The sequence below is a fragment of the Lolium rigidum genome, chromosome 3 (assembly GCF_022539505.1).
Source record: "Lolium rigidum isolate FL_2022 chromosome 3, APGP_CSIRO_Lrig_0.1, whole genome shotgun sequence".
In the NCBI taxonomy this organism is placed as follows: domain Eukaryota; kingdom Viridiplantae; phylum Streptophyta; class Magnoliopsida; order Poales; family Poaceae; genus Lolium; species Lolium rigidum.
The window spans coordinates 237,470,553-237,482,200 of record NC_061510.1 but is presented as its reverse complement, the minus strand read 5'-3'; the positions used below and the strand labels follow the sequence as shown (position 1 = coordinate 237,482,200).

Below are 11,648 nucleotides of genomic sequence, written 5' to 3'. Positions count from 1 at the left end.
GTGTAGCCCGAGCTTTTCGTTCCTCCATGGGAGTTCTTGGATCTTAGCATGGGGTTCATTGTGGGCGTTTCTCCAAGTGGTTTCGTACATGGTAGAGTTGCTGGCGCCTACGCTTCGAGGTCGTGAAAGCCTTGATTGCTTTTCTATAATTATATCTGACATCTTGTTTGTGAAGTGCATGGACCAAATTGTAATCTTTCTTACCTCGAGGGTGCTTCGTGTAAACTTGTACTCACAGGTGAAGTAATACGAGCTTGTTGTGGTCCTTCTTGGTCATTTCCGGTCAAAAATAAAACATGTGTACACCAATGTTAGACTGCTCATAGTGGAAGTAACATAGCTAGTAACATCACACATTTTAAGGCATTTTGGTGACATGGCATGTCAATAAATGAAGAAAGAGAGTGAGGTGGTAACTAGCTATGTTACCATAACATCACACACCCCAAGGCAAAATGAGTCTATAACATAATAAATGACACAATGCATGACACCACATATAAGTTACTACCCACTATGAAGATAGTAATGTCATGTTACTAGTCTAAGTTACTCCCCACTATGACTAGCCTTATACTCTTTGTTTTTTGAAATAAATTACATGGGGCCCCTCCGTTGACTGATCATAGTGGGAGTAACTTAGGTAGTAACATCACATATTTTAAGGTATTTTGGTGACATGGCATAGCAATAAATGAAGAAAGAGAGGGATGTTGTAACTAGCTATGTTACCATAACATCACACACCCCAAGATAAAATGAGTCTACAAACTAATAAATGAGACTTTGCATGATACCATCTCTAAGTTACTTTCCACTATGAAGGTAGTAACATGGATTAGTAACTTATGCATGACACCACCTTATGTTACTCCCCACTATGAGCAGCCTAACTCTGGTATCTTCGATCTGAAATGTTGTCGCCTGGTGTCACGACGACAATGTCCCGTCTCCTCGATGTACGCGGAGTAGATATCAGTTGACAACATTGCCACTATCTATCGTGGGGTAGGGTAGGCACATAAATATGCACATGGGGGTCATGGTGCTCTGCTCGTCGATTTTGACCACTTCAACCTCGCCGATCGGACGGCTATCTGCGACCCAAGGAAAATCGACGTGCCCAAAACAGACAGACAGCCAGCAGGAAGGAAGCGGCGCCGTACATCGCTGCAAGCGTCTCCTCCCCGTCGCCGCACTAGTCGCATCCGCCTCCTTCCCGGAACTTTCCCCGAGCTCGCTCCGGTGGTTTCTTTCTTGCTTGGCCGGTAACCTTTCCCCCCGTCTCATCCCATTTTTATAGGCTCACCCGCCCGGATCAATTCCGTTCCACTCGCACTCAGTCTCAGATCCATTCCATGTCCCCCTCCCAACAGCATCGCTAAGCTCAAGCATTTTCTTTTATCTACTCCGTCCACCATGGCCGCCACGCCGGAGCAGTTCCTGCGGGACTTCCTCGCCGACGCGGAGCCGCTCTCCCCGTCCCTCTTCCTCGACCTGCCGCCCACGCCCGCGCAGTCGCCGCCGCGCGCCGCCTCCCCGGACGACCACGACCTCGACTTCATCTCCCGCATGCTCATGGAGGAGGACATCGACGAAAAGTTCTTCTACCAGTACCCGGACCACCCCGCCATCCTCTCCGCGCAGCACCCCTTCCAGCAGATCATCTCCGACTCCACCTCCACCGACGACTCCCCCAACACCACCGCCGCAAACTCCGCCTTCTCCTCAGCCGACAAATCGACATCATCCTCCTCCGACGACTCCGCCACCAACGCCCCCGCCAGCCCCGCTTGGCCGTACGACCCAATCGAGCTCGCCCAGCTTCTCCGCTCCCCGCCATACATCGGACTTGACTCGAACGACTTCCCCGCCGACGACCTCCTCTTCCCCAGCAACGGCGCCCCCAAAGAGGGATTTTTCGAGCACACCCCAGCGCTCCCCGAGGCCACCGCCCGCCAGAACGGCGGCAGCACGGGCATCCAGAGCTCAGCAGCCTTCTCCAAGAATGGGGGCGCGGAGAAGAAGCCAAATCCACTATTGAACAGTGGAACGGAGAAGCAGTCCAAGCAGAAGCCGGTGGCTTCTCCCGCTGCTGACGCAGGCCAAGACGTGCTGGCATCGGCCTTCTTCAGCGGTGGCCAGACGGATAGCGACATGGAAATGCTCAACATGGCGTTCCGCAAGGGCATGGAGGAGGCCAGCAAGTTCTTGCCCACCAACAACGCCCTCCTCCTCGACCTCGACACCATCTCCGATAAGCCGGCACCGCGCGGCTTCACCGCCCGCAGCCAAATGAAGAAGGAGGAGGCCGACACCTTCATGTTCCGTGGTGGCCGGGGTCGCAAGAACAGGCACGGCATGGAAGACTTGGAGGCGGAGGCCGGCAGGAACAGCAAGCTCATGGCTCCGGAGCAGGAGGAAATGGGCACTCGCGAGATGGTCGACGAATTAATGCTCCGCGAGTACGAGATCTGCATGCAGGGGATGGAGGACCTGCGCATCGCCATGGGCAGCGAGGCCGAGAAGAACAGCAGGAAGGGCACAGGCAAGGGGACTAAGCGGGGCACCACCGATGAGGTCGTCGACCTCCGCACCATGCTCATCCACTGCGCCCAGGCGGTGGCCACGGGCGACCGCCGGGGTTCAAACGAGCTACTCAGGCAGATCAAGCAGCACTCCTCGCCAAAGGGGGATGCCACACAGAGGCTGGCTCATTGTTTCGCGCAGGGACTAGAAGCACGCCTCGCAGGCACGGGGAGCCAGATCTACCAATCCCTTGTCGCCAAGAGCACCTCGGTCGTGGACTACCTCAAGGCCTACAAGCTCTACATGGCAGCCTGCAGCTTCAAGAAGATAAACACTGTTTTCGTCGGCAAGACCATCATGGATGCCATGGAGGGGAAGAGCCGCCTGCACATTGTGGATTACAATGTTCAATACGGATTCCAGTGGCCAGGCTTCTTCAGGTGGATTTCAATTAGGGAAGGTGGGCCACCTGAGGTGAGGATCACTGGCATTGATCTCCCGCAGCCTGGGTTCCGCCCGGCCTTCCAGATTGAGGAGACTGGCCGCAGACTCAGCAATGTTGCCCGCGAGTTTGGCATCCCATTCAAGTTCCACGGTATTGTCGCAAAGTTGGAGACGGTCCGTGCGGAGGACCTAAATCTCGACCCAGATGAGGTGCTTGTTGTCACTAGCCAGTGCGGTTTCAGCAGCTTGATGGACGAGAGTGCTGACATGAACAAGCAGGACAGCCCAAGCCCCAGAGACATGGTCCTCAGCAATATTCGGAAGATGCGGCCTCATGTGTTCATCGACTGCATTGCGAATGGAACCTATGGCGCACCGTTCTTCGTCACACGGTTCCGGGAGGCTCTGTTCTTCTACTCGGCGCTATTCGACATGCTGGATGCGACCATCCCCCGCGACAATGAGGACCGGCAGCACATCGAGCGGGATATCATCGGGCGCTGTGCCTTGAATGTCATCGCCTGCGAGGGTGCTGATCGGGTGGATCGCCCAGAGACTTATAAGCAATGGCAGGTGCGGAGCCACCGGGCTGGGCTGAGGCAGCTGCCACTGAACCCAGAGGTTGTTAAGATTGTGAAGGATAAGGTTAAGAACTACTACCACAAAGACTTTGTCATCGATGTGGATCACCGGTGGTTGCTGCAGGGGTGGAAGGGGCGCATACTCTATGCCATGTCGGCATGGGTTGCTGCTGAGGATGACAACTCCAAAGTTTAGCTGCTTCTCTTCACTTGATTCCAGGGTGCTGATATAGAAGGTAATACATTTGAGGCAGGTTCATGTTTTATTTGATGTTATCAACAGAAAAATCTATGCCTCAGCTGCTGTGGTTCAGTTGAGTGGATTTTCATTCCAAGGCAGCTTGTATTGGCGGTCAAACTTGTATAGTAGAAATAAGTAGAGACAAACCATCAGTGTCTTGTAATGTTCAGATGCGTAGGATTTAGGTAGGGGGTTTTAGGTATAGCTATGGACATGTTGCTGCAGAGCCGTGATGATGTACACCAAAATTAAGAACACTAGTTTTCTTTTCCTAGTGTATGCTCTTTCTCCTGTAGCTGACAAGCAATATTTGTATTTGTTTTTGATGGTTTAAAGATGTGTGTCTTATGAAGTTCATTTTCTTGCTGTATCATCAGATTGACTTTTCCTTGTGCCTGGAATGAGTAAGAAATGCTTGATTGAGCAAGAAACTTTGCACTGGTTACTCAGAGCGTGTTTGATGTGTGCATGTTATTATGTGTGTGTTCATACATGATAAGAAAACTATTTCTCGCAGGTTTCAGTTTCGCTAGACAATATTCCACTGTTATCATTTAGATATATTCACTATGAGTGATGTCTTCTGAAGAAATATGTGATCATACCATTTCATGGAAGTTTTACAATGATAAGTAAGTGTTTATGGAGTTTCCTACGTTCCTAGGAATGCTAATTTGGCAGCGCATTATTGTGCCAAGGAAGCATCACCGTGTAATCCAGAATGTATGTGGATTGGCCGAGAGCCAACATCTGTAGAATCGGTGATACAGCTAGAATGTAATCCTACTTGAAATTTAATAAGGTCTTTGTTTCTAAAAAAAAATGGAGTTATGGTTTTTTTTTTTTAAATGGGGATGATAACTGAGGAGTCCATGAGTTAAAAAAAAATGAGAAGAAGTTCACAGATTCAAGTCTGTTCTATGCATCCTTGGTCAACTTCTGAATCTTATAATTAGGAATTTAGTATGAAGTCCAGGTTCCAAAGCAAACAAGCATTGCATCTGTACGGAGTAATTGAACCTGTGGTCAGAGGTTGGTTAGATGCTTACTGTTTACTTGAGTTATCTACTTTCTTTTTGGAGAATACCTGAGTTATCTATGTGGTTGCAGGTTTGAATTGCCACTAAATTAGTGCGTCGGTCAAGCGCACGACTAGACATGGATAATTGGTTACATTACGTAGCTAACCAAATTAGGTTCACAAGATCTCAAGCTGGTAGAGCAGTTTGGTCTGTCTTTCGCTATACATTTCTTAAGCATCTGTTTGGTAGAGCCATATTCTGTTTCCCTTTGAGGTTTGGGAAGCACATATGCAACCAAGTCACAAATGTATATAGTACTAAGAATGAACATTTTTATTCAAGTATGCCTTTTCTCCTGTAGCTGATGATGATGCACAGCGAAATGAAGATCACTACTTTTCTTTCCTAGTGTATGCTCTTTCTCCTGTAGCTGACAAGCAGAGTTACATGTACTTGGTTTTGATGGTTTAAAAGATGCTGTGTCTTATGAACTTCATTTTCTTGCTGTCATCAGATTGGTTTTTCCTTGTGCCTGCGATGAGTAAGCAGATGTTTGATGTGTGCATGTTATTATGTGTCTGTGTTCATGCATGATCAAAAAGGTATTTCTCACAGGTTTCAGTTTCTGCTAGTCAGTTTTCCTGTGTTATCATCTAAATATACTACTCACTGTGAATGATATCTTCTGAAGAAAGGTGATAAATAAGATTTACAGTGATAAATAAGATTATGGACTTATTGTTGATGACAACTGAAGAGTCCCTGACTTAAAATAAACCTGAGAAGAAGCCCACAGATTCAATCAACTCTGTCCTGTATTTAGTTAATCCTTGGTCAATTTCTGAATCTGTTAGAAAACTAGCATTGTAACTTGTGGTGAGAGGTTGGTTAGATGCTTCCTGCTTACCATGTGGCTGCAGGTTTGAATTGTTGCCTCTGAATTAGTGCATCAGTTGAGCGCACGACTAGGCATGGATAATTTGGTTACCTTACGTAGCTAACCAAATAAGGTTCAAGATCTCAAGTAGATAGAGAGCTGTTTGGTCTGTATTTTGCTAAGACTTTGTTGGGCATCCGTTTACATTGGTGGAGCCCTATTCTGTTTTCCGCAACCAAGTCAGAAGTGTGTATATACAGTACAGTATAGTACTCTGAATGCAGAGATCAGGGGTAAATTGTTTGAGTAAGCAGCATGTGGGATTAGATAAAGAAAGAAGATGCCTTGGAGTCTGGATGCAGATGCAGAGCTTATCAACTATGATGATCCTAGGGAGCTCAGCTTCATCCAACACTTGCTCTTGGCTTGTTTAAGTTAAATAATCACCATGACAGTTGGCCAGTTGCTTTCTTGTGTTATTTTCTTACTAGTGGAGTACTTGCTCCACCCTGGGACCGGCGGCGAGCCGGAATTACAATTGTCAGTTGGCCCTTTTGTTGTCGGGCTCGTACTGCATTTCCAGGAGCCTTCCCATCCCTACTTTTAAGGAAGCATCATTAGCAGAGCTTGACAGTGGAGTGGACTCGTTAAATCCTAGTACTACTGTCTGCACAGCTTATTACCTAGTACTCCACCATACCTAGTACTCCAACACTTGTACACTTGTACTACCAGCAGCAGCAGCAGCAGAGCAACAATGGCTGGCAGTGGCACGCCGGAGGAGTTCCTGGGGCAGCAGCAGGGCTTCCTCGCGCGGCTGGAGCCGCCGTCGCCGTCCCTCTTCCTCGACCTGCCGCCGACGCCCCGGTCCGAGGAGGACGGGGACGCCTGCTTCGACGACATGGCGCTCCCCTACATCTCGCGCCTGCTCATGGAGGAGGGCACGGACGACCAGTTCTTCTTCCTCTACCCCGACCACCCCGCGCTCCTAAGGGCGCAGCTGCCCTTCGCCCAGATCCTCGTCCACAGCGGCGGCAGCGCCTCCGCGCTCTCGCCGTCCTGCTCCTCGTCCGACGCCGCCGCCTCCCCCAGCCCCAGCATCGCCTCGCCCTACGACGCGGTCCAGATCTCCCGCCCGCCCTATGCCGACGCCACCAGTGCGTCGCCGCACCACCACGGAGTCCAAAACTCCTTTACCGGTAACTGCCTGCTGCCCGGCGACCAGGACATGCTCAACCTGGCCTTTCTGAAAGGCATGGAGGAGGCTAAAAAATTCCTCCCGCCCAACAGCAGCCTCCCGCTCGACATCGGCTCCACCCTCGCCGCGACGACGGTGGTGGGTGGAGTGCCCGCAGGCGGTGGGCTGACGAAAAAGCGGCACAATCCGGAGCCGGAGGCAGGCAGAGCCACCAAACTGATCGCGCCGGACCAGGAGGAGGAGGATGGCGCGCGCAAGCTGTTCGACGAAATGATGTTCCAGGAGAAGGAGATATGCATGAAGGGGGTTCAGCAGCCGCGCGTCCCCGTGGAAGCCAAGCCAGCGAGGACCAGCCGGAAGGGGACCGGGAAGAGGGGGCGGCCGAGAAAGGGCATTGTTGGCAGCGAGATGGTGGACCTGCACACGCTGCTGCTCAACTGTGCGGAGGCAGTGTCCGCCGACAACCGCTGGGGCGCGAGCGAGCTGCTGAAGAGGATCAAGCAGAACTCGTCCCCCCTCGGGGACGCGGCGCAGAGGCTGGCGCATTATTTCGCCGAGGGGCTGGAGGCACGGCTGGCGGGAAGGGGGAGCCAGCTGTACCAGTCGCTGATGGCGAGGCGCACCTCGGTCGCCGACTTCCTCAAGGCCAACCAGCTTTACATGGCGGCTTGCTGCTGCAAGAAGGTGGCGTTCGTCTTCGCCAACAAGACCATCTGCAATGCTGTGGCAGGGAAAAAGCGGTTGCACATTGTCGACTATGGTCTCAACCAAGGATTCCAGTGGCCTGGCTTGCTACGCATGCTGGCGGCTAGAAAAGGCGGACCTCCGGAGGTGAGGATCACCGGCATTGATCTCCCTCAACCTGGGTTTCGCGGATCCGACCACATTGAAGATACAGGGAGAAGGCTTGGCAACTTCGCCCGTGTGTTCGGTGTGCCATTTAAGTTCCATGGTATTGCAGCGAAGCGAGAGACCGTCCAGCCTGAGGACCTGGACATCGACCGGGATGAGGTGCTTGTGGTGATTAGTCTTTGCCATTTCAGACTTCTGATGGACGAAAATGTCTGCTTTGATAGCCCGAGCCCCAGGGATGAGGTTCTCAGCAACATCAGGAAGATGCGCCCGGATGTGTTCATCCATGGGATTATGAATGGCTCTTACGGTGCGACGTACTTCCTGACACGGTTCCGGGAGGCGCTGTTCCACTACTCGGCACATTTCGACCTGCTGGATGCGACCGTCCCCCGGGACAATGACGGGCGTATGCTGCTCGAGCGTGACATCTTTGGCCGCTCTGCCCTGAATGTCATCGCATGTGAGGGCGCAGACCGGGTGGAACGCCCCGAGACGTACAAGCAGTGGCAGGCGCGGAACCGTCGGGCTGGGTTGAGCCAACTGCCCTTGAATCCAGAGGTTGTTAGGCTTGTGCTGGACAAGGTCAAGGATAACTACCACAGAGACTTCGTTGTTGATGGGGATCAGCGGTGGTTACTGCACAGGTGGAAGGGGCGTGTGCTCTATGCCCTGTCAACCTGGATTGCTGACGATGCCACCTAGCTTCTTTTCACAATCTAACATTGATTGTAGACATCAATAGATCTACCCATGTTTATATGTTAGCACTTAGCTCAACATCTATGTTGTAGAAAGTAGTAACTTCCGTGGTGCCATGAGGTAGGAAATTACTTCTACTATGACCTGGAGGTTCATTGCAAGTATTATTTATTTCAAAACCACTTGGTTGCTCATCATGGATCACAAAGCATAGGTGTTTTTTATATTTTAGATATCTACAGAATTTAGATGACACTAAATTGGATGCTTTGGCCGTCCTGTTGCTGCAGAATTTGAACAATGTACCAGTACCACAATATTTGTAGAGTTTATGAGTTCATGTGGTCAAATTGTTTGGTACTTCCCTTTGGGACTGTGTAGGGTAACCAGATGTGTGTTGAAACTGTAAAGTTCTAGTGGCTAGTTGATGTGCACATTTTTGGTTCTTATAATTCTCTGCATGAATAATTAAAGGTGTGATAGGCTTGACCATCATAACATGAAACATGCACTGGTATAGTTTCAATGGGCTCTTATTTTGTAGCCTAATTTTGCAATGGTCTCAGATAACCTATGATCCTATAACTGCCTCTCTGAAAAGAGGTTATCTATGATATAACTTCAAAGGCTCGGTGATATACTGTAGAATGATAACTGTGAGAAAGGTGCAAACTTGCACAACTGCAGATTGCATGTTGCTCCAGCTGTGAACCACTTCTAGGCCCAATCTTCGTACTGTGCTCTGCTGATCTTGGGTTTCAGTACTGCTCTTGTAATGCTTTCTAATGTGTACTTCATGCTCCCAGATAATTGACTGAAAACATCTGCTTGAGGTTATTACTTAATCTCAATTGCTATTTCTGTCTATGCTTTAATGTCGCAACTGTTAAGATTCTGTGGCGTGCTTTTTCTTTACCTACAGGACTTTATTGGGCCACTGATTTGGTTTAGTGTGCAGAGCATATGAGAAAACAATAAGACTTAAGGATTGAGCATGTCAAAGATATGTACACACTAAAGCATGACCAAGATCTTAAGGTATGTTTTGGTCTCTGCGAACAAATTATTTATTCTGTCGGCATAGTGATGTGACCTTTTAAATATCCACATTAATAATTCTGTTTACTCACTCCTTTTCCTTCTAAGATTTATATGAGACAAAGTAAAATATATAAGTATGTATGCATGTAATTTTATTTGTAGCTCAAAAATCAGGGTAGTTCAGAAATCTGGGTGCAATAAAACTTTTTTTAGATAAAAGTAAATAAAGCTAAGTGCAATAAATACAGCGGAGTGGTCGTCGGAAAGTAAACAGCGACGTGAGCTATGATGAAGACCATATGATGCAAGATCAGCGGTTGTAAGTAGGAAGCGATGGCGCGAAGCGGTTAAGTTGAAGTCACAGGCGTCGGGTGGAAGATCGACGGCTGTATTTGATCAAGGTGTCGTGAACCAAACTGAACAAGTGTGATCTACAGTAAAATTGTTGATTCTTCAGTTTCATCAGATCAGATCTTGACATATGCTCTGAGAGATGAGAAGCGCATGCGACCAAGTCACAAGTGTATAGTAGGAGTACTAGTAGTAGTATGAGTTCATGCAGTCAAATTGTTTGGTACTTCCCTTTGGGACTGTGTAGAGTAACCAGATGTGTGTTCAAGCTGTAAAGTTGTACTGGCTAGTTGATCTGCACATTTTTGGTTCTTATAATTCACTGCATTAATAATTAAAGGTGTGATAGGCTTGACCATACATAACATGAAATTTGCGCTGATGGTAGTTTCTGTGAACACTGGGCTCTTATTTTGTAGCCTAATTTTGCAATGGTCCTAGATAACCTATGATCCTATAACTGCCTCTCTGAAAAGAGGACATCTATTATATAACTTCAATGGCTCAGTGATATACTGTAGAATGATGACTGTGAGAAAGATGCAAACGTGCACAACTGCAGACTGGATGTTGCTCCAGCTGTGAACCACTTATAGGCCCTTTCTTCATACTGTGCTCTGCTGATTTTGGGTTTCAATATTGCACTAGTCATGCTTTCTAATGTGTACTTTATTGCTTCCAGCAACAAGCAATTGACTGAACTGATGTATATCCTTGTAAGCATATTGCTTAATCTCAATTTCTATTTCTGTGCATGCTTTCCCACTGATTTGGTCAAATGTGCAGAGCATGTGAGAAAACATAGGACCAAGGATTGAGCATGTCTAAGATGTGTACACACTAAAGCATGACCAAGATCTTAAGGTATGTTTTGGTCTCTGCGAGCATATTATTTACTCTCTAGACATAGTGATGTGACCTTTTAAACATCGACACAAACAATTATTTTACGCACTTGTTTTCCTTGTGAGATTTATATGAGACAAATTAAAATATATAAGTATGTATGCATTCTCGGAAAGTAAACAGCGACGTGAGCTATGAGGAAGACCGTCCGATGCAAGATCAGCGGTTGTAAGTAGGAAGCGATGGCGTGAAGCGGTTAAGTTGAAGTCACAGGCGTCGGGTGGAAGGAAGATCGACGGCTGTATTTGATCAAGGTGTAGCAAACCAAACTGAAGAACTGTGAGCTACCGTAAAATTGTTGATTCTTCAGTTTCGTCAGATCAGATCTCTGAGAGTTGAGAAGCGCACGCGACCAAGTCACAAGTGTATAGTGGGAGTACTAGTAGTAGTATGAATGAACAAATGATTATTTAAGTGAGGGTAGTGAACAGATGAGGGATTGATTGTGTATGCACGATCTGGGACCCGTAGATAAAGTAAGAGCAAGTATTGCAGCCTGGACCGATGCAGAGCTATCAGCCATGATAATCAATTCCAGGGACGGTCAATGGCGAATTATCCATCTCCTAGCTAGCTTGCTTGGGTTGGTGTACCTGCTCGCTCAGCTCCCGTCCAACTTGCTCGTGCCTTGTTAAATTATCAGTCCTTGAATCTTTGTGTACACCACGGCAGAAATCTTCTGGAATTAGTATAATATGCTGCGATCGCCATGTTAGGCTAAGCCTCACCATCAATTTCACACACTTGCTTTCCTTTTTCTTTTCTATATATATCTGGTGCACTAGTGCTCCGCCTTCGGCTGGGACCGGCGGCGAGCCGGAGTTGCATTTGACTCTTTGTCCAGGAAGCATCGCTAGCAAAGCTTGACAGTGGCTTGTTTTTTCCTACTACTAGCAGCATGGCA

At 48.3% G+C, this 11,648-nt stretch overlaps 2 protein-coding genes across 3 annotated transcripts; both read left to right on the top strand.

The window, feature by feature from the left end:
• Positions 1-1,238: 1,238 nt before the first annotated feature.
• On the top strand, positions 1,239-3,818 carry LOC124703176 (scarecrow-like protein 34). Of its 2 annotated transcripts, none has more exons than XM_047235401.1 (2): positions 1,239-2,261; positions 2,292-3,818. In XM_047235401.1, exons 1-2 carry the CDS (start codon positions 1,420-1,422, stop codon positions 3,748-3,750), a joined length of 2,301 nt encoding a protein of 766 aa, XP_047091357.1. In that variant the 5' UTR covers positions 1,239-1,419; the 3' UTR covers positions 3,751-3,818. The 2 variants fall into 2 exon arrangements, with proteins under 2 accessions (XP_047091357.1, XP_047091356.1); XM_047235400.1 differs by having other exon boundaries at positions 1,250-1,268; positions 1,377-3,818.
• A 2,633-nt stretch (positions 3,819-6,451) lies between these two features.
• Positions 6,452-8,648, top strand: LOC124696211 (scarecrow-like protein 33). Its single transcript, XM_047228971.1, has one exon. It carries the CDS (start codon positions 6,452-6,454, stop codon positions 8,447-8,449), a length of 1,998 nt encoding a protein of 665 aa, XP_047084927.1. The 3' UTR covers positions 8,450-8,648.
• Positions 8,649-11,648: the final 3,000 nt, after the last annotated feature.